This window comes from Macaca mulatta, chromosome 11 (genome assembly GCF_049350105.2).
Source record: "Macaca mulatta isolate MMU2019108-1 chromosome 11, T2T-MMU8v2.0, whole genome shotgun sequence".
NCBI classification, from domain to species: domain Eukaryota; kingdom Metazoa; phylum Chordata; class Mammalia; order Primates; family Cercopithecidae; genus Macaca; species Macaca mulatta.
The window spans coordinates 139,860,638-139,886,018 of record NC_133416.1 but is presented as its reverse complement, the minus strand read 5'-3'; the positions used below and the strand labels follow the sequence as shown (position 1 = coordinate 139,886,018).

Sequence of the window (25,381 nt, the reverse complement as noted above, 5' to 3'; positions counted from 1 at the left end):
AAAAGAGTAACAAAGATCTGATAATTTTTATATGGATCACATTGTTGAACTACTACTTTTAAAGTACATGGAGTGAAATGCAGTATTCTATTAAAATGAATTTTACTTTATTTTTTAATTCTGTATGTGGCTCACACAATACTCCTATTAAACAGTGCTGCCCTAGGAGAGTCCAGGGCCCTGCCCACCCCTGCTGGATGAGAAGCTGCCCTCTGCCAGGTCCCAGGGTACCCCGAGGGAGCCCTGCAGGGCGTGTCCCAGCCCTCAGAGAGGCTTCTTACCAAATCCCTGCACCGTGGCCGGGCCTATAGCTCCACATGGAAACCCTTCTCCCTCAGAGTCTTCCCACAGCTTTGTGAACTGCTAGGGATGTCCCCTATCACTGCAGCTTCCGGCTAGAGGAGGATGGCTGGTGGCCTCAGCCCGGTCAATGCCAGTCCAGTTCAGTCTGGTACGGGCCACCTGGGAGGACGCCAGGGCAGCCAGGGAGATCCCGGGTCAGGTCGAGGCCCTGTTCAGATCCCTCCGAGGCCCCAGGACTCCCCCTGGACTTCTGGGTGGCCCTGGGTCTCCCTTGGGCACCTGTGGGTGGTCCTGCCTTCCGGCCTCTGCACATCCAGGTACCCCCCCACCCCGCCATCCCCTCTGCGTCTCTGCCCTCACCACAGTCGCCCAGCACGCTATCCCAGCCTGTCTCCCCACACACGGAGGAGCCGAGCCATGACGCTAGAAGAGGCGGAGCTCATCGTCCTAGGTGCCTAGATAAGGGTCCTGAATGAGCAAACGGGGAAGGCCCAGCAGGTGGCGTTTCTAACACGCAGGGCGGGGCCTGGGGGTGGGACTGCGGCTGTTCACCTGCAGTGAGGGGTTCAGTCAGAGAGACAGGGCCCTCAGAAGAGGGCTGGCAGGCAGAGGCCCACACACCAGGCGCGAATGCTGGGCCAGCTGCCGGGAGGTCACCCACGCTCAACCCCGCCCTCCCTGGGGGCTGCTCAGCGATGGCTCATGGACTTGGCCTGACCTGGGGAGGACCTGAGGGCCTTAGAGCTCCAGGCCCCTCGTGGGGTTGGCCCCACTGCCACAGCCTCAGTGTCACCCACCTTCCAGGAATCCACCCCGATCTCCCCTTCTCCGCCCCCAACAAAACCACCACTGCCCTCACCTGCCACGGGCTCTGCAGGAACATGCCTCGGCCTCTCCCAGAAGGCTCACGCCCTCCCCACACCCCTTCTGCAGATGGGAGGGGACCAGCCTGCCTGTGCCAACAACAGCAAGGTGGGCAGAGGCCCCCGCAGAGGTGACCAGAAGGCTGATGGTCACTAAAGCACTGCACCCAGGCCCCAGTCTCCAGAGGGGTTCCTGAGGCAGCAACAGGGTCTCTGTAGTCAGGCAGCGGACAGCCTCCCCCATATCCCCAGTCACCCCCCGGAAGACACCTCCATCCTCAACCTTCAGGCTGCGCTGCCCCCACCCTCTCTACAGCAGCCAGGACCCAAGCCCACCTTCCCACTGAGTACTGACCCCTTCCAGAAACAAGAGAACAAGCCACGTCCCACCCAGGCCTCAGGCTCCGATCTGCTGCCTGTGATGGGAGCCAAATCCCACTTGCTGGAGGCCTGGCAGGCCCGCAGCTGTGTCTTCTGGTCAGCAAAGTCAATCATAAAAATTAGAACTGACCACCAACATTTCAACATTGCCAAATCCAGAGAAACCTGGATTTCCAGCTCTTCAGAAACATCAAAGATCTGGCCACACAGAATCTGCATTTCCCAGGGCAACACCTGGCAGCAGTGTCCCCACCAGGGTGCAGGCCTCAGGACACAACACAGATGTCCAGCCCCGTAGGGCTCTGGTGTCTCTGCCCTCCCCATGGTGGCACCCTGACCCCAGGCCAGTGCAGACAATGGGTTCAAGCTGGAGGCTGCAGAATCATGGCCAGGCCTTGGGAGCCCCTCTGGGTCCTGAATGTTTCCTCCACAGGTGTCCTCTGCACCCCCAGCTGCTGGTCACGGGGAGCCAGGCTGCAGTTTCCAGCCCTCCTCAGCCCTTCCTGGCAGCCTGGCCTTCCCCATTAAGGGGCAGCCAAGTGCCACTGCTCAGCTCCAGCACGAATGGCCCCTCCCCACTCCCTCAAGCCGTTGGGGCCTGCCCCAGACATGACTCTACTCACTCGGCCCCCTCTGTACTCTCAGGAGCCTGGCAGTGGGGGCGGGGGCCCGAGCGTGGAAGGAGGGCAGGAGGCTGTTTAAATCACCACTGTCCCCCATGCATAACAACAGAGACGTCTGAAGGCAACTCCAGCCCCTTTGCGAGACAATGGCTTGTGTGGGTGACTGAGATGGCACCGCCCTCCAAGCCCGCACCTCAAGTGTGCCAGGTCTAGCCCGGAGCTCAGCCAGGGTGCCGCAGCCAGGACTCGGCCCCTCCATGACCCGGCCTTCTGTGAGAACACAAGCATCTGACAGGCCGCGCAGAGGACGCTGGGCTGAACCACCCTCCCTCACCAGTGCCCAGGGCACCTACCCCGGGGATGGGTGTCCCCCAGGCACGAGCTGAGGGGGGATCTCGACCCCTGCCACACTGGCCCACACAGTAGCCTTGCGGTGGGGGGATCTGGAGGCCAGCACCCTGCATGCCGAGCACAGTACAGACCCCCACTCCAGGCCTCAGATGGGTGGGCAGGAAGGCCAGAACAGATGCTCCAGGTCTCCCCTGTTTGGTCAGAGTGCAATGAACCCCGAGCCAAGCCCAGCACAAAAGCTGTTTGTGGGAATAAATCACGTTAAGACACAAGCTCGTCTGTTTAAATTACAAACGCTGATGCTGTTATAAAAAATAGTGGCACGGCACTTTTTATTTTCTTTAATCAGAAAAATAAGCCCTGCGCTTCTGGGATGGAGGCCCCAGGTGAGCACCGGAGGAAGGGGCCTGCGTGGGTGGGGAGCGAGGGGGCCCACAGGCCAAAGCAGATGCTGCACCAGAGGCTGGTCAGGACCCGGGAGGGCCTGCGGGTGTGGAGTCCTCATGAGCAAGTGCAGGGAACTGGGGGTCAGCAGCTGCCTGGCCTGGGAGCCAGGGACACCCACCCCCCTTTCTGACACCCGAGGCCGCCCAGCTGGGCGAGACCAGGCCTGCAGGACCAGGGTCTCCTGTCACTTGGCGCAGGCGTCCAGGTGGTCAACGCTGCTCTCTGGAGGGCCACTGGCTACAGCCTGCCCAGCTCCCCTAAGGTCTGGAGACAGTCAGAGCCCCCTCAAACACCCCCTCCCTTTTGGGCCAGTGGCGTGCCTCAGATTCCAGAAGACTCGAGTGGGGCTGCCTCGAGACCAAGTCCTGAGGGGGTGGCAACCCCTGACCACAGGTGGGGGCCGTGGAAGGGGCAGGGATGGGCCCAGGGGTAGCCTTGTAGTGTGAAGTGTGCCCGACTGCATGCAGGTCAACAGTCAGACGGGACACTGCGGGGGACTGTGGGGAAGCCAGGAGAAGGCGCTGCCCACCCTATGGGCTCCCCCTCACCTGCAGACCCTGCGGGCAACCCATCAGTACATGCCCACGGGGGTGGTAGAGGCAGAGTCCTGAGAGGTGGGGGTGGGAGCCTCCGGGTCCCCTGCAGCTCCTGACCCACCAGATAGGCCCATGTGCCCCCTGCAGCTTGGGGGCCCTGGAGGTGGACACCAGCACCTCCTGACTACCAGGAGGAGGGCCTGAACTGAAACCCACACCTTCACCATTCACCACTGGGCTATTCTGCAGGAACTGCAGCACCCCACAGATCCTTCCTGCCCAGCACACCACTCACTCACGCCCTCTCTCGCACGCACGTGCACACAGCGCGCATGCGCACACAGCACGCACACACCAGGCTCACGCGCTTTGCACAGGTGGCACGCCTGGGGCAAGCGTGCACGCAGACTCAGAGATGCAAGGACAGTATTGTCAATTCAGAGGCACAGAAAGACGCTGAGGGGCCCCCAGCAAGCTCCCCGCCCTCGGGGGCTGTGTTCCCCTCCCAGGGCACGCACACCACAGGCAGCAACGCGGGTGGGGGCACTGTGACACCAGTGGGGGGAGAGGGGGCATGGCGGGGCAGCACGCAGATGCCGGTTCATCTCTCCTCCTGGTGTGGTGGGCCTCAGCCTGATCACGGCCCTGCAGGGGCTCCCGCCTCCAGCCGAGCCTCAACTTCCAATGACAAACAGCCCAGCCCTATCTAGAGAAGGCCTCAGGCTAGTCCAGCAAAGCATCTCCGGCCCGAAGGGCAAGGCAGCCTTGGCCCTCAGGGCCCTGCCAGGGTGCAGCTCACACTGGAGTGGGCTGGAAAACCCATATGGGGAGGTGCCTGCAGGCATCAGGCTCCAGGGCTCACAGATGGGGCCTGACGGGCCACCCCGGGGGCACAGGATCGGGTCCACCGTGACCTCAGGGGCCGGCAGGGATGGCCCAGGGCCAGAAGCGAGAGCCGCGGCTGACGGGCTGGCACCAGATCCAACAGGGACCGCCGCGGCTGGCAGAGAAGCCCCAGGAGAGGCCGGCAGGGTGGGCCTGGCTGCCCCAGGAGTGAAGGGCGATCGGGAATGGGGAGCAACGGCTGGGGTTTGCAGGGCTTGTTGGGGCCCATGAGCGGCCGCAGGGGCTGGCAGGGCTGCTCCGGGCCCATGAGCGGCCGCTTGGGTGGGCAGGGCTGCTCCGGGCCCATGAGCGGCTGCTTCTGCTGCCTTGGCCGTCCCGGGCCCAAGAGTGAAGGCGTGAGTGGGCCAGGCTGCTCTGGGGCTTCCACTAACCGCTGGGGCTGCCTGGGGCGCAGCAGTGACCGCCGGGGACGGCTGGGCTGGCCCAGCAGGGACCTTCGGGGCTGGCCGTACTGACACGGGGCTAGGAAGGCCCGCCGGGGGCAGCAGCACTGTCCTGGGAGGAAGCTGGCGGGCCGTCGGCGTGGTCGGAGGGTGAGGAGTGGCCGTGGGGGCTGGTATCGCTGGCATTGGGCTAGCAGCGACCACAGGGGCCGGCTGCGCTGTCCTGAGGATGCCCTGCCGGGCTGGCCACAGTGACACGGGTTGGCCCACGGCCGCAGGGGCCGGCAGCGGTGCCACAGGGTCAGCAGGGACCGCAGGCGCCTGCAGCGGTGCCTTGGGGCCAGGAGGGACCGCAGGCGCCGGCAGTACAGGCAGGGGACCAGAAGGGACCGTGGGGCCAGGAGGGACCGCAGGCGCCGGCAGTGGTGACATGGGGTCAGCAGTGACCGCAGGCGCCGGCAGCACTGCCTGGGGCCTGGGAGTGCCCAATGCGGCCGGCAGGGCTGGGCCAGGCGTGACCGCTGGGGCTGGCAGAGCTGATCTGGGGCTGGAAGGAGCCGCTGGGGCCGGCAGGGCTGACCGGGGCCCAGAAGTGACCGCCGGGGCTGGCAGGGCTGTTTCAGGCCCAGAAGTGACCGCTGGGGCCAGCTGCGCTGACCCAGGAGTGGCCGCTGGGAGGGCTGGCAGGGCTGCCCGGGGTCCGGGAGTGCCGACGGGGCTGGGAGGGACCCCTGGGGCTGGCTGGGCTGGCTGGGCTGGAGCTGTTGCTGGCGCTGGGCCGGGCCGTTCTGGTCCCAGTGGCTGGCTGGGAGCGGCCCCCCTTCTGGGGAGCACACCTGCATGGAAGAAAGAGCACGTGTCCACCTGGGCAGGTGTCACCGCCCGCGGAACCCCCGTCCAGCCCGGGCCCAGGAGGCATGCTGTCCTTCTCCAGCAGCCCAATTCCCAAGGGGGCCAAGGGGAGCCGAGGACACCGCGCAGAGCCCCACCCTGGAAGGAAGGAAGGCGCACACCAGTGGACCCCCTGCAGAGGAAGCAGCTGCAGGCTGAGCCGCACCCAGGACAGAGCCCCACGCGCCAGGGAAGCCCCCACCTGCTCTGACAGCCCCTCCTGGGCAGGAGGCCCCTGGGCAGGGCAGGCAGAGCCCTGTTCCCAGCTGGGCCACGCACCTGACCACTGACCACAGTCACGTGCCTGCAGCCACCGCCGGGACCAAGCGTTCCCCTCCCCACGCCGCACACGTGAGCAGATGGCGCTGCGTGTGGACAGGACAGCCCTCGGCAATGCGCCTGGACCCCTCCTTATAGACACGCTGGACACCTCTAGTCGGCGGAGCCTGATGGACACGGCAGGGAAACGGGGCCGGCCTATCAGTTTGGCGCCCCAGCCCGGCACGCGCGCCTTGCTGCCCCAGATAGGCACCTCTCCTGCTGTGGCCCTAGGCACGTCACGACCCCTCCGTGACCCAGCGGGCTCCTGCCTCTGCTCAGCCCAGCCCTGTCCACGTGTCCTGCACCCCAAGCCTGACAACGATGGACGCGCTGCCAGGCAGGCCCGGGGGCCACATGGGGTGGTGTCCAGGTGCTGGCGTGGCCCCGGGGCGGTGAGCACTGACCCGACGCAGAGCTCCCGGTCGGGGAGGGACCTGCTCACCTGCTTGGAGGGTTGCAGTGGGACCTTCCTCGCCCCATCGCAGGCGGGCTCGAGGTCCTGCCCGGGGCTGCCTGCCTCCAGGGGCCGCCTGTTCTCACTCGGCTCCGCAGGGGGGCAGGTTTCCGACTCCCGGGGCTTCTTGATGAGGCGACGCTCCCACTTCTCCTTCCGCTCATGTGGCTTCAGGGCCATATCCTTCTGCAGGGAGACAGGGAAACGCCAGTTAATTGGCGGGACCCCAGGGCCTTGGGCCCAGGACAGCACCTGGGACAGCACCCACCTCAGCAGCTCTCAGGGGAAGGAGCCTCCAGACTTGGGAAGGGCATCTCTGAGGTGACGGAAGACGGCAGGTGAGATGCCGAAGTGGGACCGGGGTGGGAGTTTCCCAGGGCTCAGCCAGCAAAGGGGCCCGACAAAGCTTAGCCCAGCAGGGAATCTCCAGTAAGTTTCACAGGAGGCCAGCCCAGGGCTGCCCAGGACTGCCCCCTCTGAGCCCTGCTGAGACCAGGGCTGTCTTTCAACACTGAGTGAGTGCCCTGCAGTGGGGGCCAGGGACCACAGGAGCCTCTCCAGGGGACACCCAGGCCCCACAAGAAGTGCTCCTCCAGGCGACAGCCCACGGGAAGTGCTTCCCCAGGTGACACTGTATTCCAGAGGGCCTGAGGGGGTCTGGCCAGTGCTCCCAGATGGGTCTGTGGATTTGGGACAGAGATGCTTCCCAGGGCTCACCGTTGGGCTATCAGACCCTGGGGACACCCCCAGGTCCCCTGTAAACCTGCTGGCCTCCCCTGGTCCCTCTCGTCCCATGTCAACTCCTTCAGAGCACCAACTAGCCTGTGGACAGCCCCAGGACACTCCAGCTCCCGCCCTGCCGGTGGACATCGGGCAACCCCAGGTTCTGGGGTCCCCACCCCCACACTCTTACTAGTGGTTTACACTTACACTTACTAGTGGTTTACACTTACTAGTAAACCACTAGTAAGCATCTTCTGTATGCTGGCTCAGCTCCTAGCACTAGGGCTGGCGCAGACATACACGGTGCATCAAGTCTAGGATACAGAGGAGCCTGCTGGCCAGCGACAAGCATCCACGAAAGGATAGAATCCTCTCGGGGAGAGCACGGCTGTGAGAAAAACAGCAGCAGTGAAGCCCAGGACAGGACCCACGTCAGAGCTGCTGCCAAGGACCCTGGGAAGTCACTGGGGAGGACCCGCCCCCAAGGAGGGCCACAGTGTCCCCGGGGAGGACCCACCCCCACAGAGGGCCACGGCGTCCCTGGGGAGGAGGACCCGCCCCCGCGTAGAGCCACGGCGTCCCTGGGGAGAAGGACCTTGGCTGTCCCTCCAGTAAGGACAGATGACAGGGACACAGCCATGGTGTTGCCGGCCACGCCCTCCCCGGCTGGGAGCCCTCCCCATGACACAAGCACCACCCCCACCAGTCTGAGCTGGAGGCCCTGAGAGGCCCAGCAGCGTTTCCAGGCCCCCTGCCCATGAGGGCTGATCCTGTCACTCCAGCTCCTCTGTTTCCGGCTCCAGGAAGCCTCCTTGTCTCCCCAAGACCCAGCTCCTGCCATGTGCTCTCTGCAGAGCCACCACTCAAGGCCCACAGCCCTGCTGTGAGCGGCCTGTTCAAGCCCGAGAGCCCGTGGTCTCGAGAGTTCCTGCTCATCCACCCAGGATCCGTCAGGGCTGCCCGTCCCAGGCAGCTGTGGATCCAATCCCAGTCCCACTGAGCTCTGAGGGTCTAAGCCCGGACAAATCAAAGGCTGCAGCCGAGAGAACGGCTGTTCACAGCGCTGGATCAAAAGTAGGAACAAATCAAGGTGTTACCTTTCACAGTAACTATGAAACCTGCAAGGGCAGCCTGCCATGCAGGGCACCGCTGAGCTAGGATTTGTCTTTCTAATGGGCAAAGAGTCAGAGGAGACAGGCAAAGGGCAGATATGAGAAGGCACAACCGAGTGGTGCCCTCAGGGCACAGATGCTCCCCCAGGCCCGCTCCACACCTCTCTCCATCGCCAGTGTTCACAGCTGCCCAGAAGGATGCATGTGTCAAGGGCAAATTGTTTACATTTACCACATTTTCTGTAAACCTGCTTTAGTGTTACTTTGCTTTCAAAAAAATATAAAGATTCCTGCCTGCCCCTCCTCCCGTCCACAGACCCACCCTCCAGCTCCCTCCCGGCCCCGGCCCCACACCCAGCACAAGGCAGTGAGTTTCCTGTCCCGTTTGACGCGCACCAGAACGTCCATCTGTCCTGCCCCCTGCTTAGCCCCAGGCAGGGCTCACAAGCGCTGCTGAGTGAACATTCTAGAGAACAGACAGCACAGGAGTGGGTGCCCACACCGGGCAGGAGAGGCCTCCGACGTCTCCGGCTCTAGGCGCAGCCCCTGTGCCCACAAACCCCCAGCCAGCGCTGCAGCCACGCTCACTGCAGAGAACGGAGGCCATTCCCAGGAAGCTCTGGGAGGGCTGTCCCAGGACTCTACTCCTGAGGTGTGAGCCAGTGCTCTGCCTGCTGCCCTGAGACAGTGGGAAAGGTACCCAGGCCTGGGATAGCCATGCGGCTGGCCCCTCTCCTGGCCACTCCGGGGCTTTCCAGGGTGAGGCCGGCCCTGTGGGCTGCGCCTGGCAGGTTTCAGAGGCCCCACAGCAATGCCACAGCACTGCCCTGCCCTGCCCAGCTGCTGAGAGAGGCATGACCAAGGAGGCCCAGGCAGGGACCCTTGCCAGCCCCACCACTGCACCTGACACCCCACTCTGCCCAGTGGCTCAGTCACTGCACATACACCTGAGGGATTGGTGGTACAGCTCGGACACCATACAGCGTCCCGTCCAAGGCCACCATGACAGGCAGCAGCGTGGCCACCCCCGCTCCTGTGAGGACCGGAGTCCCCCTTGGGGCAGACCACGGGTGGGGGTGGGGCTGGGACAGGAGTCCAGGCCAGATGGGGGGCAGTCCCCAGGGACTGAGGGACAGTGCGTGCCCTGGGCAGCCCCAGGGTCCTCATTTGTAAACTGGGCAACGGCCCCACCCCCATGGGTGGCGCCAACCACCACGCCAAGGTGCCTGGGCTCCACGGAAGAAAGGCCCAGAAGGTTCGCACCGGGAAGTGACATGAGCTCTGGGTAGGGACCCTGCACGGAGCCAGGGAGACCAGCAGCAGCCACGCGCTCACCCACTTCGTCGTGTTCTCCGCAGTGAGGCTGTGCCAGGCACTCTGCTAAGTGGTGGGTCAGGCCCTGCTTATCTTCTTGTTTGTTTGTTTTTGAGACGGCGACTCATTGTGTTGCCCAGGCTGGAGTGCAGTGGCATGATCTTGGCTCACTGCAACCTCTGCCTCCCAGGTTCAAGCAATTCTCCTGCCTCAGCCTCCTGAGTAGCTGGGATTACAGGTCACCATGTGTAGCTAATTTTTTTGTGTTTTTAGTAGAGATGGGATTTCACCACGTGGCCAGGCTGGTGTCGATCTCCTGACCTCAGGTGATCTGCCCGCCTCAGCCTCCCAGAGTGCTGGGATGACAGGTGTGAGCCACCACCGCACCGGGCCTGGGCCCTGATTATCTAATCCACACACACAGGACCCCACGTGCTGGCCGCAGTGACCACCCCAGTGTGGAATGAAGACACAGACGAGAGACCTGGAAAGGCTTCAGGAGCTGTGTCCCCAGCACCACCCACCACCCAGCCCAGCTCTGAGGTGCCAGCCGGCCGCCTCAGGCCACTGTCCCAGCTGCAGGAACCCCTGCCCACCCAGCCCAGCTCTGAGGTGCCAGCCGGCCGCCTCAGGCCACTGTCCCAGCTGCAGGAACCCCTGCTAGGCTGAGGCAGTGGAGGCCCTGAACCCCCCCACAGGTCTGCAGTGCACACCGGGGTCAGCACACGTGGCACCACACAGGGGCCCTCCAGGAAAGCGCGGTGGGGGCCCTCCCTGCAGTGGCTTCCAGTACCCCCAGTAGTGGCTAGGGCCCCAGACCTCCCTGCTCCCCTCCCGGGAGGACCACCAGGGCTGGGCGCAGGCTTATGTGACACTGCTAGACAGATTCTCCTGTAGCAATTCTATGCGACTACTTTTGGCTCTCTTAATGTCATTACTATACAGCACCATCAACATTCCTAACTACACTACAATGACGCAAACAGAGATAAAATAATTCTACCCCAGCACACACAGAGCACTGCTGCCCCCTCTTGGGGACGGGGCTGCCTGTTCCCGCCCAGGCTTGGCCTACCCCCTGCAGCCAGGTGGCCACGCCCTGCTCCTGAAACCACAGCAGGGGCCTCTCCCCTCCTTGTCACCAGGCAGGAGGCTCTGGAGAACCGCCTACCCAAGACCTCACCTCCCTGGCAGGCCCCTCTGCTTCCCACCCAGAGTGATGACCACGTTCCCCCAGGCAAAGCCAGGCCTGGAACCCCCAGGGATCTTCTCGGATGGGACGGAAGCTGCTCTCCATGGGGAGGGAGCCCCCGGGGATCTTCTCGGATGGGTCGGAAGCTGCTCTCCACTGGGGGCAGGAGGCTGAGGAAGGATGCAGCTGCTTGGCTCCCAGAACCTTGTTGGCTCACACCTTCGTCAGGTCTGTCTCTGTCATTCCAAGAGCTCAGGCCCAAAGCCCAGAGCCTCTGCCTCTCAATTGTGTTCAGTCTGGGCGCAAACCCCACAGCTCTCTCTGCAGAGCACCTGAGCGTCCGCTCAGCGCCCAGCTGGCACGGCTGCCTCCCATACCCAGGTCCTGTGGCGGCCTGTGCCCCGCCATCCCCTCTGCCTTGGGGTCAAAAGCTGAACAGAAGCTGACACAGGAGACCCTACAGGGAGCCCCACTCACAGCCCCGTGTGGGGACTGGGTCTATCACCCCTCCAGCTGCAAAGGTGGGAATGGGACCCTTTCCCACCATGACCTCTCTCTCCCTTGGCTCACACCCACCCAGTGGGCGACAGCCCCCACGTCTCCCCCCTGCCCAGGGTGTCCCAATGTCACCTTGGCCGGTTTTTTCTCATGGGGACCCCACATCGAGCACCCACGGGGACTGCCCAGCAAGCCTCACTGACACCTCAGTTGTTCCAGAGGCCTCCAGGTTGTGCCCAGCTGCTCCCATGGCCTCCAGGATGTGGTCCTGCGGGCTTGCGGCTCTCGCCTAGCAAGGGACCAGCAGCTGGGAGCTGGGCTGCCCCTGCAGGACCGCCACAAGCATGGTGGCTGCTGCCTCTCAGGGACGGCTGAGATTCCCGAACACCCAGTGAGCGCACGTGGTTGCACTCTAGGGGCAGGGAGGCAGGGTCAGGGCTCCCGGGGGGGGGGGGGGGAGGCGGGGCGCTGTGAGGCCCAGCTTGGCCGTTACTGCTGCACCCCACTCCTTGGGAGCTGTGGAGGCTGTGGCCTGGCCCTGTGTGGGCCGGGAAGAGCTACCTGGAGACAAGTCGGAGACCCAGGCCATTGGTGACGGTGCCAGGGAGAACAGCAGTGCTGCCTGAGATGGAGTGGTGCCAGGACAGGTGTGAATGCAGGGTGCATGGCAAGTAGACACGAGGGGGTGGGGACAGAAGTGGGAGAGAATAGGAGGGGTCCTCTGGTCCAGGGCCAGAAGCCTCAGAGACCAGTGTGGGCTGACAAAGCCCAGCCCCAGTTGTTGGTGCGCTAGGTGCCCTCGCTGCTGTTGTGAGTTCACAGGGCCAGAGTGGGCTACGGAAATGAAGCCTGAGCCTGCCTTCCGCTCGGGGCCCAGGGCTTTGGACAGGAGTAAGAAGGGCTGCCATGAGCAAATGCACAGCCCATTCCGTGCATGGGGATAGTGGGCGTGAGGCCTGAAGCAGGGAAGTGGGGGATGGTGTGAGGGGCAGGCTGGTGTGGGGACCACAGTGGAGCCACTGTTTGGCCCTGGTTTTATCCCAGGGTTCCAGTCCAGCCACGCCTGGAGAACCGTCTGATAGGGGCTGAGCCTGGAGAGTGAACGAGGTTGCCCAGTTACCCTCTGACCAGCCCAACCAGCAGGCCACTGTCACGTGCCACGCCTGGAGGTCAGTCCCGCTGTGAACTCGGAGCCTCACTGATGCATTCCTCCCACCAGCTCCAATTTACTGGAAGGCCATGGATCACACCTGGCTGTGGCCTGCAGCCTCGCCCTTCAAACCAAAGGCCTTCTGCAGGATTCCTCTGGGTGGCCATGAGGGCCAGGCATGGAGAGCCGGGTATGGAGGGCTGAGGCAGCACCAGGGAGATGGCCCAGGGTGGCAGTTTGCCAGGAGGGAGGTGACGAAGGGCTGGAGCCTGTCCCGGCCACCAGTGGGGTCTGACAAGGATTTTAGAAAGGCCCCCTGGAGGGACAGCCCACACCAATGCTGGCAGCGGGGGAAAGCAGGCAGCTGACTCCTCTGTCCCTAAGAACCTGGGGGGCTGCCGCAGGTTGGGGCATGAGGACACATCAGGATGGTGGTCAACACACTGAGAGGGACGCGTCACTCAGACCTGGGAGGTCAACACTTCAAAACGAACATACATCCCGTCCGTGCACTCTCTGTACACACGGACTTCCTCACAACGAAAAGAATAAAAAGAAAGGGAGATCTTTTGGATTTAGATTTAGATGAAGAGAACAGAAAGGAGCCAGGAGATGGAGACACCGGGCAGGTGAGGCTGTCCCCAAAGAGGGGATGCAGGGCAGGACCCTGTGAGCTGACGTCTGGGCAGCCAGCCGAAGGAAGGGGAGGAGCCACCAGCTTGGGTGTCCTGCTCCAGGGCCGTCCTGCATGCTGGGCCCTGCTGTGTGGCCACCACTGCTGGGATGACGAGGAGTCCACTGCTGGGGCCCCAACCTCTCCAGAGACCCCTGTCCCGGCCCCTGCACAGGAATGGGCCGTGCATTTGCTCACAGCAGCCTCTCTCACTCCTGTCCAAGGCCTTGGCCCCGAGCAGAAGGCAGGCTCAGGCTTCATTTCTGTGGCTCACTCTGGCCCCTGTGAACTCACGACAGCAGCAAGGGCACCTAGTGCACCAACCACCGGGGCTGGGCTTTGTCAGCCCACACTGGTCTCTGAGGCTCCTGGCCCTGGGAGCCCCTCCCCCAGCCACTCACCCTTGCTGGCAGCTGCCACAGGCGATCCCACGCAGCAGCCTGGGACACACAGAGCCTCTTCCTCAGCCACGGGGGGGCGGCCCGGGCCCACGCCAGCCAGGTGTCGCTAAAGCCACAGGCCTGGGGTACGAGGACCACAGGGGCAGCCGCTGCTCGGCCCCACCTTTATCCCGGGATTCCAGTCCAGCTGCGCCCACAGAACTCACGACCCCCAGGGCTGGGGGCTGGTAGGGGCTGAGCCCCAAGAATGAACAGGTCTGAGAGGCCAACCCACTTCTGACCTCAGGGTCTAGGGGAGGAGAGTCATAGGGGAACCAATATAGCCCCCACCCAGTCCAGTCCACGTCGGGGGCCTGGTCCACATCACGGTCCACCTCCCTGGGCAGTCGCTGCAGGCCCCTTGGGCTCTTTCCCCGACCGGCTCCCAGCCACACGGTCCCTGGGGAGAGGCACACAGCCATGCCGGCCATAGGACAGGGTGTAGCAGGCAGGTAAGTGGGGCATGGGATTAGGGTCTGGCCGAGGACAGCCAGAGGCCTGCTGTGGTATGAGCAGCAGCAACTGGGGCAGGCGCCAAGGGCTGTGGGGGATGCCACAGCAGGACAGGTTAGTGAGGGTGGGGTTGTGGCAGGGCCTGGGCTCCCTGTGAGGGCACAAACAGGCTCTTCCAGGCTGGACAGAGTCTGCAGGGCCTGGACTCCCTGTAAGAGTGTCAACAGGCCGTCCCGGGCTGGACGGAGTCTGCAGGGCTCTGGGCTCCCAGGCAGTGAAGCAGTTAGACGATGTCTGATTTAGAAAACTGTAGACTGGGTGGGTGGAGGGACCAGGACAGGGGACAGCCACAGGGCCAGGACTCCCTGGAGGCCAGTCTGGACACACAGCAGGACCAGGGCCCTACAGGGGACAGAGGACAGGGAGCAGAGAGGCCGGCCCCATGGGCCCAGGCCAGAGAGGGGGAGCCCCAGCCTCCAGCCCATGCCTGAGTTCTGATCCTGCTCAGCCACTCGCCAGCAGTGTAGATGCAGGAAGTGACTGCATGGCTGTGCCTCAGGTTCCTCATCTGTAGCATGGGGACCGCACAGCACCCGCCATGGGGGCTGCCGAGGGGAGTGGGCGTGACGCACACGAAGTCCTGGAGCTGTGCCTGAGCCTGGAGCTGGGGCACTGCTGCCCTTTCCATCACTGTCACCACCGCTCAGTAGCAAGGCTTGGTGGTGGGGCCGTGCATAAGCCTGGGACACACTCAGTTATTCTGCTACCTACAGCCGCCCAGCCAGGACCAAGTTCTCAACAGAGGGAAGGTGGTGGCCACAGACTGGGCAGGCGCCCCTCTGGTCTCAGTGGGGCGGGGTCACAGCGTGCAGCTCCCAGCCCCAGACACTTGATGGCTCCTGCAGAGTCCAAAGGGCAGTGCCTGTGCCTCCTGAGCCAGACACCACGGATTCTGGCCAGAGGGTCCTGGGTGCACACACATGGTACACACGTGGGCTGAGAAGACGGGCATGGAGACTTCAACGCCTGTCTGGGCTGCAGAGGGACCAGCAGCCCACCCAGCCTGCTCTCTGACGCCAGCACAGCTCTGGGGAACCCCATCCACCCCACAGGCCAGCTGTCTACACAAACCAGATCAGCACAGCTCTGGGGAACCCCATCCACCCCACAGGCTAGCTTTCTACACAAACCAGATCAGCACAGCTCTGCTGCGCCAAGAGAGTTGGGGCTCGGTGGCTGTTCTGTCCCTCACACTCCTCAGGGCGCCTGTCGTCCTCTACAGGTACGTGGAACCAAGTGCCCCATTTGCCCTGATCTCACGGAGTTTAGGTACTGCGCAGTGCCCCACCCCTAGCCCTGCAGTCCCCCAGCCACAGCCCCCAGCCGTCTCCAGACAGCCTGCCACAGGCACCCCAAACCAGTACCACCTGCCACCCGTGCCCTTCCTGACAGGATCTCAGGAACCGCCATGCCACAGTGCTGCCCCTCACACCTGCACTCCTCCCTCGATGCTGCCCGTCACACCTGCACTCCTCCCTCGGTGCTGCCCCTCACACCTGCACTCCTCCCCAGAAGCCCTCACGGTCTCCTCTGTGACTCCAACGACAGCCTCTTTACTGCCATCCCAATACTCAGTGGCAACGGGGCCTGTGGGTGTATCTTGGGGGCTGGCCCAGGGCCTGGCACACAGCCAGGGCTCAATAAACGCTTGTAGAGTCCGTCAGGGAAAGCAAAACAGCTCAGAATTCTTCCCTGCTGGCCAGCAGCTCACCTGGCCTTTCCCAGAGGTCCAGCACCACTGCTGCCCAGCACCACTCTGCTGGGCTGGCCCTGGAGGCTCCACTGTGCAGCAGCAAGACCTGGGCAGAGGTCTGGAATGGGCGGGGCAGCTGCCGAGGCCGGATGAGGCCCACCAGTCCCAGGGACCAGTTTGGCCACCCAGGCTCCTGGAGGCCTTACAGAGCACAGAGCACTATCCCGGGGGACAGCAGAGGTGGCAGGTACCCTTGGTCACATACACAGGCAGAAGGGGCCCAGCCTGCCGCGGTGAGGGTGGAGGAAGCCTGCTGAGCGGACGGGAGCATGAGCAGGTGGCCACAGGACCTGGCTGGGGTTGTCGGCCTCTCTGCCCAGCCCACAGTGGGGTGAGTACCATGGCCAAGCCTCAGTTTCCATCCATCACACAGGGTAGCCGCAGCTGCACCTCCAGCTGTCCTGGCCCACAGGGACACCAACACCTGATGGTTCTTCAGCTTCCAGCCTCCCTCCCCCAGAACAGGTCGGTGTCCATCCAAGCACAGCCCCACCCAGCTCTGCAAAGCCCACCCAGGGAGGGGCACAGCCAAGTCCCACCCAGGGCCACCCTGCTGACCAGGATGGGGGGCCCTGTGCAGTAGCGCCTCGAGGAGCCCCGGCACCTCTCACAGCTCCCACGGGATCTGGACATTCCAGGCTGTACAGCAGGAGACCCCAGACTTCCACAACCCACATCCCCACATGGGGTTGGTAGGGGCAGACCAGGACATGTGTGTGGGGATGGTCCATCCTCTTCATTTCCCTGGAGGGTCTGGAGAAGGACAAGAGTGGAGGGCTAGGGGCCGGGAGGGGTGGGCAGCCACAGATCCACTCTGCTGCAGTCCTGGACAGCCTGTAGCTCAGCCTCCAGCTGGGACCTCCAGAGATTGGCCAGAAGGTGTCTGACAGGCAGGTGGCCGCTGTGGAGCCTCTGCGAGGGTGGCTGGGGGCCTGTGGGTCCTGCAGGCCTCCCCACTGGAACACTCTGACTGCTGTCACATCCTGACACAGCCCCCGGCCCCGTGCCCCCCCGCACAGGCCTCACCGTGAGCGCGGGGCCCGGAGAGGGACCCACACCCATGGGGGCACGCAGCTGTGGGGCTTGACAGATCTGGATGGCCAGCTCTCCCCACCGGCCACCTCCCCAGGTTCCCAAAGAAACAGCAGGCACCCTCCCCAGAGGCCCTGTGGGCCAGCTCTCCCAGGGAGTGCAGGCCAGGCTCAGCGACAGGCCTCCCAGCTGCTGCCACACGACCACTCTAGATGCCACATGCTCCTGGGGTGGGGCCGGGGAGGACATCAGGCCCGAGGGGTTTCTCGGGGAGGCACATGCAGGGCACAAACACACACATCGCATGCTACAAGCCCTGGCCCTCCCTCAGAGACCTGGGGGCTGCTTACATGCTGACCCTTGTTTAGGGACAAATGGCTTTGTCATGGGCCACGTAGGGGCAGTCAGGGCCTGACCCTGGGCCACTGAGAAGGGTTAGATCCCCAGCCCGGGACTGCCTCAGCAGGGGTAAGGTGGTGCCCCAGGGGTCCCGAGGCCCAGAGCCTGGATTCTAGCCTGGGGCCACTCACTGAGCTCATCTTGACAGGGGCAGGAGGCTGGGGCACTGAAGGGTGGTCACGCCTGTGGGCTCCTGAAATATGCAGGAGCTGAGGCCAGAGGGGGTCCTGGTGCCATCTGGGTAGGGGAGTATGGAGGGGGAGCCCGGAGGGAGAGGACAGTCTGGGACACAGGGGTCACTCAGACTCCTAGAGGCTCAGGTGGGCTGGGCTCCTCCTGCAGGACTCAGGGGGCTCCTGGGGACTCAGGTGGGCTGGCCTCCTCCTGTGGCTGCCTCTGACTCAGAGCAGCCAGGCTGGGTCCGCCCCGGGACCCTGGCCCAGCTCTGTGGTCCTCCTACTTAGAAGGCCCTCCTGACCTGGCCAGGGCACCCCGGGCTCCTCTCCCCCAGCCTCCACTTCTAATGAGGTGGTCCCGTGGCCCCTCCCTCATTACCCGTGTCCCCACCCCAAACCATGCTGACTTAGGGTCTCTAACTGGTCACCATTAAATGGGCTGGAGTACTGGGACCCAAATGTTCTGTCCAGGTGCTGAGAAAGCGGTTAATTCTTATGCCATTTTGTCGTTACAGAAAAAGATGAAAAGTTCCTAACCAAAATGCAGAACCAGCGGAAGTAACTCTACTAGAAACAGGGCGGCAAAACTCCGAACCATCGGCAAAGCAACCCAAAATGAGACTCCACCAACACAGGAGACACCAGGGCCACGTCCGGAGTTCAAGGACAGACCGACAGCAGCAGCACGGGTGCCGTGGGGCCTGGGAAGAAAGCGCAGGGAGGCGGCATAAGCTGGGTGAGCAGGGCCATCCCTACCTGATGCTGGACCAGAGACGCATCCCGCAAAACACAGGGCGCCCATCAGAATGCCGGGAAACGGGGAAGGAGGGAGGGACACAGATACCCGCAAACAGCAACACCAATCCTCACGCTCCGGACACACAAATGCAGTAAGGTGCGAAGAGTCCCGCAACACAGATGCGGGGAAGCAGCAACGTCACAGCCATGTGCAGATGCCAGCAGGGCCTATGGGAACCCCCCAAGAGTCCCCTAGAAACTGTCTGTGCTGACGAGAGAATCCAACAAAGTGCCCAGGTAGAGATGCCAGGTGGGAAAAAGTTTTCTTAGACAAACAGCAACAACCAGCCAGAAAACACAGCAAAACGAGGCTTCCAGAGTGACAAAAACACAAGCCCGGGTAAATACCCAACACGGGCCCCTCGGCAGGGAACAGGCCCTCACGACCATCAGGAGCCTTAAAACTGCCACCCACAGACAGCAGGGCCAGTTCAGGGCACTTCTCTTTCTCTAGAGAAGCAATCCCACAAAGGCAGGAGATGGGGGACATCTGGGGACAGATCTCCCGTCAGGACAGCTGGGGCAGCTGGTGCAGCTGGGGCATGAGAGTCTAGTCCGGGAAAGAGGGGGTGGGGCCAGCCCGGGTCTGGTGTGGGTCTGGCTCCCTGCTGGAGGACTGTGCAGTGAGTCACAGGGACCCCTGGGAGACCCCGACCGCAAAGGTGCGCAGCACGTGCAGATGCACAGGCACGCGGCGTAGCCACAGCAAGGACGGGAAGGCCTTGGAAACCTGAGCCAAGAAGTGACAGGGCCAAGCAGCCAGGCGGGAGGGGATCCAGGCGGGAGGGGATGGGGAAGAGGGCCGGGGACCATCCTACTGTAACAGCCCTGACCCCGAGGCCAGCAAACCACCAGGCAGGGCCCGCGAGGGGCAGAGCCACAAAGGACGCAGAACCCTTCTCAGAGCCAAAGCGGCCAGGTGCAGGCCACGCTACAGCCATGGCAGGGCCTGGGGAGCTGCTGGCCCCCAGACAGGGCCTGGACAGGTGGTGGGCACCCACGTGGACCGAGGGGCCAGTGACTGTTTTCATGGCCCCTGCGTCCACCTCCCCTGAGGGAGCAGCCCCTGCCCACGGCTGTGAGACTCTCTGGGAGGAACAGGAATCCACACAGCTTCCAGGCAGCCCCTCACTGTCACAGGGCGGGCCCTGGCTCAGCTCCGCACCCCTGCCCCATGGCTGTGGGTAAAGCACTTCCTCTCGCTGGGCCTCAGTTTCCCCACCTGGAGACCAGGAAGCAGCCACAAGGAGTTCCCTGGGCCGAAGCCTGCCCTCTCCCTGGCTCTCCTCACTGAGCCCAAATGTCTGCGGTCTCAGCCCCACCCTCATCTGTCTGAGAGTTGAGCCAGGTGTGGACTCACAGCGCCCCCGGCACAAACTCAGCCCCCACTGGCACCACCAACAGTGTGGTCTCAGCGGTGCCCGGAGGTCCAAGTGACACTGTCAGGCCCCACATGCAGTGCTCGGCGGGCCGGGCCCAGCCCCAACATGGCCAGGTCATACTTCCGGCCCCAAGCAGCCAAGAGCCAGCCCAGATTCTATGCCTGGGCCTTTGCTCCTGGAATCCTGGTCACTCTGTGAAGCCCACCAGGCCCACTAGGGATTCACAGACAGACCACCTGGCTCAGCCTCCAGGATGCAGGGCAGGGCAGGAAGGTGCCTGGGCCAGTCCCTCACACTCTCACATTCCCCACCACGGGCTGTGTCCAAAAACCTGTACCCTCCCCTTGGCCAAGGCCCACTGGCTCCAGGCTCACACCCTAAGCCCACCAGCGTTCTGGGCCATTTTCAGCAGGGGTCACAGCTCGCCCATGGACAGCCCTGGGAGGCCGGGGGCCGCACACAATCAGTAGCCTGGGGTTTCTCGAGCACAAGTTTCCCGCCTGTCTGTGCATGGTTCAGCAGCGGCAGGTTCAGCAGCGTTTTGGGTGATGTCCTGTGGTTTATGCTGAGCAGAGAATGTGGAAGCACAGTCGTTAGAGGAGGCCGCTGGCCACCAAGCTGGGATGCTGGGTGCTTTCCTTCCGCCTTTATTCCCAGGACACACGTGGACCTTCTGAGTAGCCGTCTGCCAGTCAGGGAACAGCTCAAGCTTCAGCACACACCTTCTTACGGAGCTTGATGTGTGAACCAGGTGAAAGTCACCAGGTGAAAGTGATTTGTTGTTTGAAAAATACAAATCAACAAAAACTCACAGACACCAAACCAGAATGGTGGTGTCCGCCTGAAGCTGGTGGCCAATGTACTCCCGGGCACTCTGCCACCTCGCTGTGGCCCAGGCCCAGCCCAGAGCACCGTGGCCAGCGTCGCTGGGGTTGTGTGGCCAGCATGCGGGAATGGGCGGTGCAGCCCACTGGGCTAAGCGGGCCTGGCCTATCTCCCGGGAGATATAGGGACCAGCACAACCTGTTCTGTGGCCTGAGGCCAGATAAGGATGGCCTTTGCTATCTGGGAAGACGCGGTCTGACGCAGCCCTGGATACACCTCTCAGACCCCAGCCTTCTTGGGAGGACCCAAGGCAGAGAACAGCAGCACTGACCGGGCACGTACGGTCACAGCACTGCCTCAAGGGCAGGGGGCTTCCTGTGTCCTCTGGTCAGTACAACCAGGGAACAGAGCCGTCACAGGATACAAAAGGGACAGCAAGAGCCATATTCCCAAGCACCCAGAGTCCCCGGTCAGAGCAAGAGCAAGGGAGAGGCCAGCAGGGCTTCCTCAGGCCTCCTGTCCCCACAAACCACTGCCCCTGGTTTGAGAGTAGAAAATCAAGACGGCTGGCTCAGGTCAGCCATACCGCCCCACCCACCCCAGCACACCCAGTCCAGCACGCCCCTCTGCAGGTCCTCAGCCCTGCCACAGGGCTCCTGTCTCCATCCTCCGTTAATCATTAATGCTGTCTCCAGGGCTGCAAGCACACCCTGAGCCAGGCCAGACCCTGGCCCTCCTCAGCCCACAACCACCACCGCCAACATTTAGGGAGTGCCTGCTGTGTTCACAACACATACAGACACAGGGACAGGACAAGGGGGGACTCCTCCTCCGCTACAGGAGCACATATAAACGTGCAGGTGGTGGGGGCCTGCCCCGGGCACAGAATGGCCTGTGTCCCACCCAGGGTACAGAAAGGGGGCAGGGGCTTGTCCAGGGCACAGAACGGGTGTGGGGGGCCTGCCTCGGGCACAGAATGGCCTGTGTGTCCCACCCAGGGTACAGAAAGGGGGCGGGGGCTTGCCCAGGGCACAGAACGGGTGTGGGGGCCTGCCTCGGGCACAGAACGACCTATGTGTCCCATCCAGGGCACAGAAAAGGGGCAGGGACCTGCATGGGGCACAAAAGAGGTACAGAGACCTGCCCCAGGCACAGGGTGAGGGGGCCCTGTTGAGACAGGCAGGGAGGGTGGTCTGCCTGGGGGAAGAAGGGGCTGTGAGTGGGGGGCCTGCCCCAGGGGCCGGGGCTGGGAGTTGGTCCCAGCACATGTGGGGTCTGGGAGGAGGTAACAGGACTCCCGCAGGCAGGCTACACCTCCCCGGCAAGTCTACACTTGTGTTTGGTTGTTTACATCACTGCAGTGTCCCGCGGGCACGAGCCAGCCTCTGGGGTTACAAGGGCTTCCTCCGACTCCTGAGTGTCCCATCCTCCAGCATCCCAGAGTAGGAAGATCCCCCAAGACGTGGGTGGGGACAGAGAGACTGTGAGAGAAGGAGGCAGAGCCGAGGGCAGGCTGCTCCTCCAGGAGTAAACGAGTTGATGCCTGTGAAGGGCAGCTCAGGTGGAGAGAATACTTACTTAATCAGTCATTACTATTTATATGATTATGATTTATCTGAACTTTGGGGAAAAACCACTACACTTTGACAAAAAATGTGGTCAACCAAGAGACACGTGTGGGACGATCATGAGGTTATGACTTGTGCAGAAGCCCCGTACTTTCCCAGGCAGGCTCCGAAGGGCAGAGGAAGGGGCATGAAACCACCCCGGGGTGCCGTGGCTGTGTTAATGCCACGCAGAAACAGACTTGTCTCACTATGACCTGGGGGACCGCTGGTCTAAGTCGAAGTCACCAAAACCCACTGAACCCACTGCCTGCAGGCGGCGGCACGTGACCCTGCTGGAGCAGGTGGACAGCCAGTCAGAGCCACTGCGGGCAAAGCACATGGGCCTGGGATTGGCCCTGGGTCTCCCAGGCACTTTCTACACGCCGAGCTCTTCCCAGCACCAGACCCCATAGGAGACACAGAGGACAGTGTCTGCTCTCCTTCAGTTTACAAGTTCTTGCGGGAGACAAACATGGAGAGCAAAGACATCCTAAAACAGCTTCGCAGAGCGCGGATGACAGGAAGAAGGTGGGCAACATTGACGGGGGTGGGGGGCACCACTTCAGAGGAGTCCGAGGTGACATTTTTGCAGAGACACAAAGGCACCAAACATCAAGCAGGCAGAGAACAGCAGGGTACAAGGGCTGACCCGCTTGGAGCAGCAAGGAGGCTGCGGTTAGGGACCCAGGAGGTGCGGGCGGGCAGTGACGGCTCCGGAAGGTGGGCATCGTCGCGGTCTCAGCCGCAGTGCAGGAGCCGAGCGCAGGGCCTGGCTTGCAGTACGTGCCCAGTACACATGCAGTCCATGTCATTATCACCACTGAGAGAGCAGAAGACAGCCCCAGGGCCACCCCGTCCCAGCACAGAGCATGGCGTGTGCCAGCCCTGGAGTCACCCAGTGTGCACGACAGAGGATGGCCAGGCTGTGTGATGGGCCTAGCACCACCCCTGCGTCCTGGGCCCACAGGAGCCCCAGCTCTGCCGTGCACTCGGGACACGAAGCCCCAGCTCTGCCCGTGCACTCGGGACATGAAGCGGCACCTGTTCTGGGGCCACTTCCCTGGACACCAGCCCTGACCCAAGGCTCTCTAGTTTGGAGAGTTTGGATGAGAACTTGAAGAGGACTTGCTGCCTCAGGGGCCTGCAGTAGCCATCTCCCCTTTTCCCAAAGCTCAGCTTCCGAGACAGGGGGATCTCAGGCCATGGGCTCCCAAGCCCCTGGAAAAGTGAGAGGGGTTGAAAATAGGGTGATTCTGGGAATCAAAGTCCAGCAGATGAGGGTCCCCCAAAGTAAGTGCCACACGAGACACACCTCGCTGAGGGGGTCTCTGCCCTGGTGGAGGGCACCTGGCTAGCATTCCTGCCCAGGCCAGTCCTGGGGAGACAGTGCCCGCCCCAACTCTGGGACAGCATTTAATTTCCTTCGCTGCTCAGCTGGGTTCACGCAAGAGGGGCAATATTTGCTCAGCAAATATTGTCCATCAGCCAGACAAGCAGTATTTTTTGCCAACCTATTAACCATGCAGCAAGCAACAGTCACCAAGAGGGGTCTTGGGATTAACCCTCCTTCTCCTCTTCTCAGCAGAGCCCTCGAAGGGAGGGGGGAACGGGATGGCCCGCGGAGTATCCATTTTATCACCACCTCCCTAAGATCCAGCACTGCTCCCTAGCACGTCCTGAACCAAGCAGAGCGATACGCTGGCAACAGAAACACAACTGATAAAAGGCCGACGGTGCTGTCAGACAGCCCACGATTTCTAAGCGTGGATTTCTTTGCCTCTGAAATTCAAAACGTCCCTAAACCCACCCAACGCTGCTGTGTCTTCCAGATGCGACGGTCTGGGAGAGCGGTCAGCACCCAGGGTCCCTGGAACGGGGGCCGAGTGGCCGGGGCTTCCCTCAGGGGTGCCCACGGCGCGGGCGGTCACAAGTCCAGGGGTCCCGGGACCGCCCAACGCGTCAACTCCGGGCCCCGTTCTCGCCCCGACGCGGGCGAAGCTGTGCCCGTCCACCTACCTCTAGGGCCTCCAGGGTGCTGAAGCTGGCGATGGCGAAGCCGTCGATGACCTCCTCCTCCTGGGAGCTGGACTCTCGGCGGCGGCGGCGCGGGGGACGCGCTGCGCGGGGCGCGGGGGCGGCGCCTCGGGGGGGCGCGCCGCGGAGGCCCGCGTTCTCCTTGCCGGGGCTGGACTCGGGCTCGTCGCCCGACGACGGGCTCTGGGCGCGGGCGTCGCGGGCGGCCTCCCGGCGCCGGCCACGGTCCCGCTGCGCGCGCGAGCGCCGGCTCGGGCGGACCTTGGCCTCCATGGCGGCGCGTGCGCCCCGTCGGGCCGGTGACCTTGACGCCCCGCGCCTGGCTCGCAGCAGGCGGGCTCCCTCGGCTACGCGGCGCCGCCGGACTGAGTGTGCGCCGCGCGGGCTCGGGGCCTGGGCGGCGGCGGGCGGCGGGCCGGGCCGGGCATGCCGGGCGCGGGGGGCGGCTCAGCCCCGGGCCCGGCGCGGCCTGGGACCCCCGGCGCGGGCGGTTGGGCGCATCGGCGGGGGCGGGCCCGGCGCTCAGCGGCCCTCGGCCGCCCCCCCGGGGGCGCGCCCCATGCGCGCGGCGCGGCTATCGAGCCGAGCGGGCGGGGCCGGGCGGGCGCGGCGGGCGGCAGGCGGGCAGGCGGCCGGGTTCCTGGGCACCGGGCTCGTGAGGCGGCGGCGGCGGCGCCCCGAACAGATAACAACTGACGCACTTCCGCCCGGCTGCGCTCGCCAGAGGAAGTGAGGGCCGCCGCGGGCGCCCGCGCGCCCCGCCCCGACCACGCCCCGACCACGCCCCGCTCACACAGGCTCCGCCCCCTTCACGTTCACGCGGCCTGCCCCGCTCACGAGGCTCCGCCACTTCCCGCCCCCTTCACACTGGCCCCGCCCCTACCCGCCCCGCAGGCTCCGCCCCCTCCTCGACCCGCTCACGCAGACCCCGGCCCCGCCCCGGCCGGCCGCGCTAGTTCATTCAGGCCCCGCCCCGCCTGCAGGTGCCCGCCCTTCGGTCTGGCCCCCTAGCCGCGCCCCGCCCCGGCGCCCCGACCTCTCCTGCAGCCCGCGGTGGTCGGCGCAGCTCCTTCAGGGGTGGGCGCTGGGCGTCCACGGCCCCTCCAGCCCCTCCGCGGGCACCTGCGGGCGGTACTCTCCAAGCGGGAGGCGGGGGCAGCGCCAGCCTCCTCTGCGGGGCGGGGGTCCTCGGCCGCGGGCGGCTTCCGAGGAGGGCGAGGAGCCTCCGGTCCTGCGGAACCGAAGTCCTGCCCTCGGCTAGCGTGGAAGGGACGGGGAAAGGGCGAGGAGGACCGGGGGAG

The 25,381-nt window shown here is 63.8% G+C and overlaps 1 protein-coding gene across 30 annotated transcripts in view; it reads right to left on the bottom strand.

The window, feature by feature from the left end:
- FBRSL1 (fibrosin like 1) overlaps positions 1-24,777 on the bottom strand; it is a 96,922-nt gene extending 72,145 nt beyond the window's left edge. For 29 of the 30 annotated variants that reach the window (XM_028830225.2, XM_028830232.2, XM_028830229.2 and 26 more), the window contains exons 1-2: positions 24,063-24,777; positions 6,448-6,645 (exon numbers count right to left, since the gene is read on the bottom strand). In XM_028830225.2, coding sequence (XP_028686058.2) covers positions 6,448-6,645; positions 24,063-24,353 — 489 coding nt within the window. In that variant the 5' untranslated portion in view covers positions 24,354-24,777. Of the gene's footprint in view, positions 1-2,824; positions 5,630-6,447; positions 6,646-24,062 lie in introns of those variants that run through there. The other variant, XM_077955898.1, reaches the window with a different exon arrangement.
- Between the last annotated feature and the right edge of the window lie 604 nt (positions 24,778-25,381).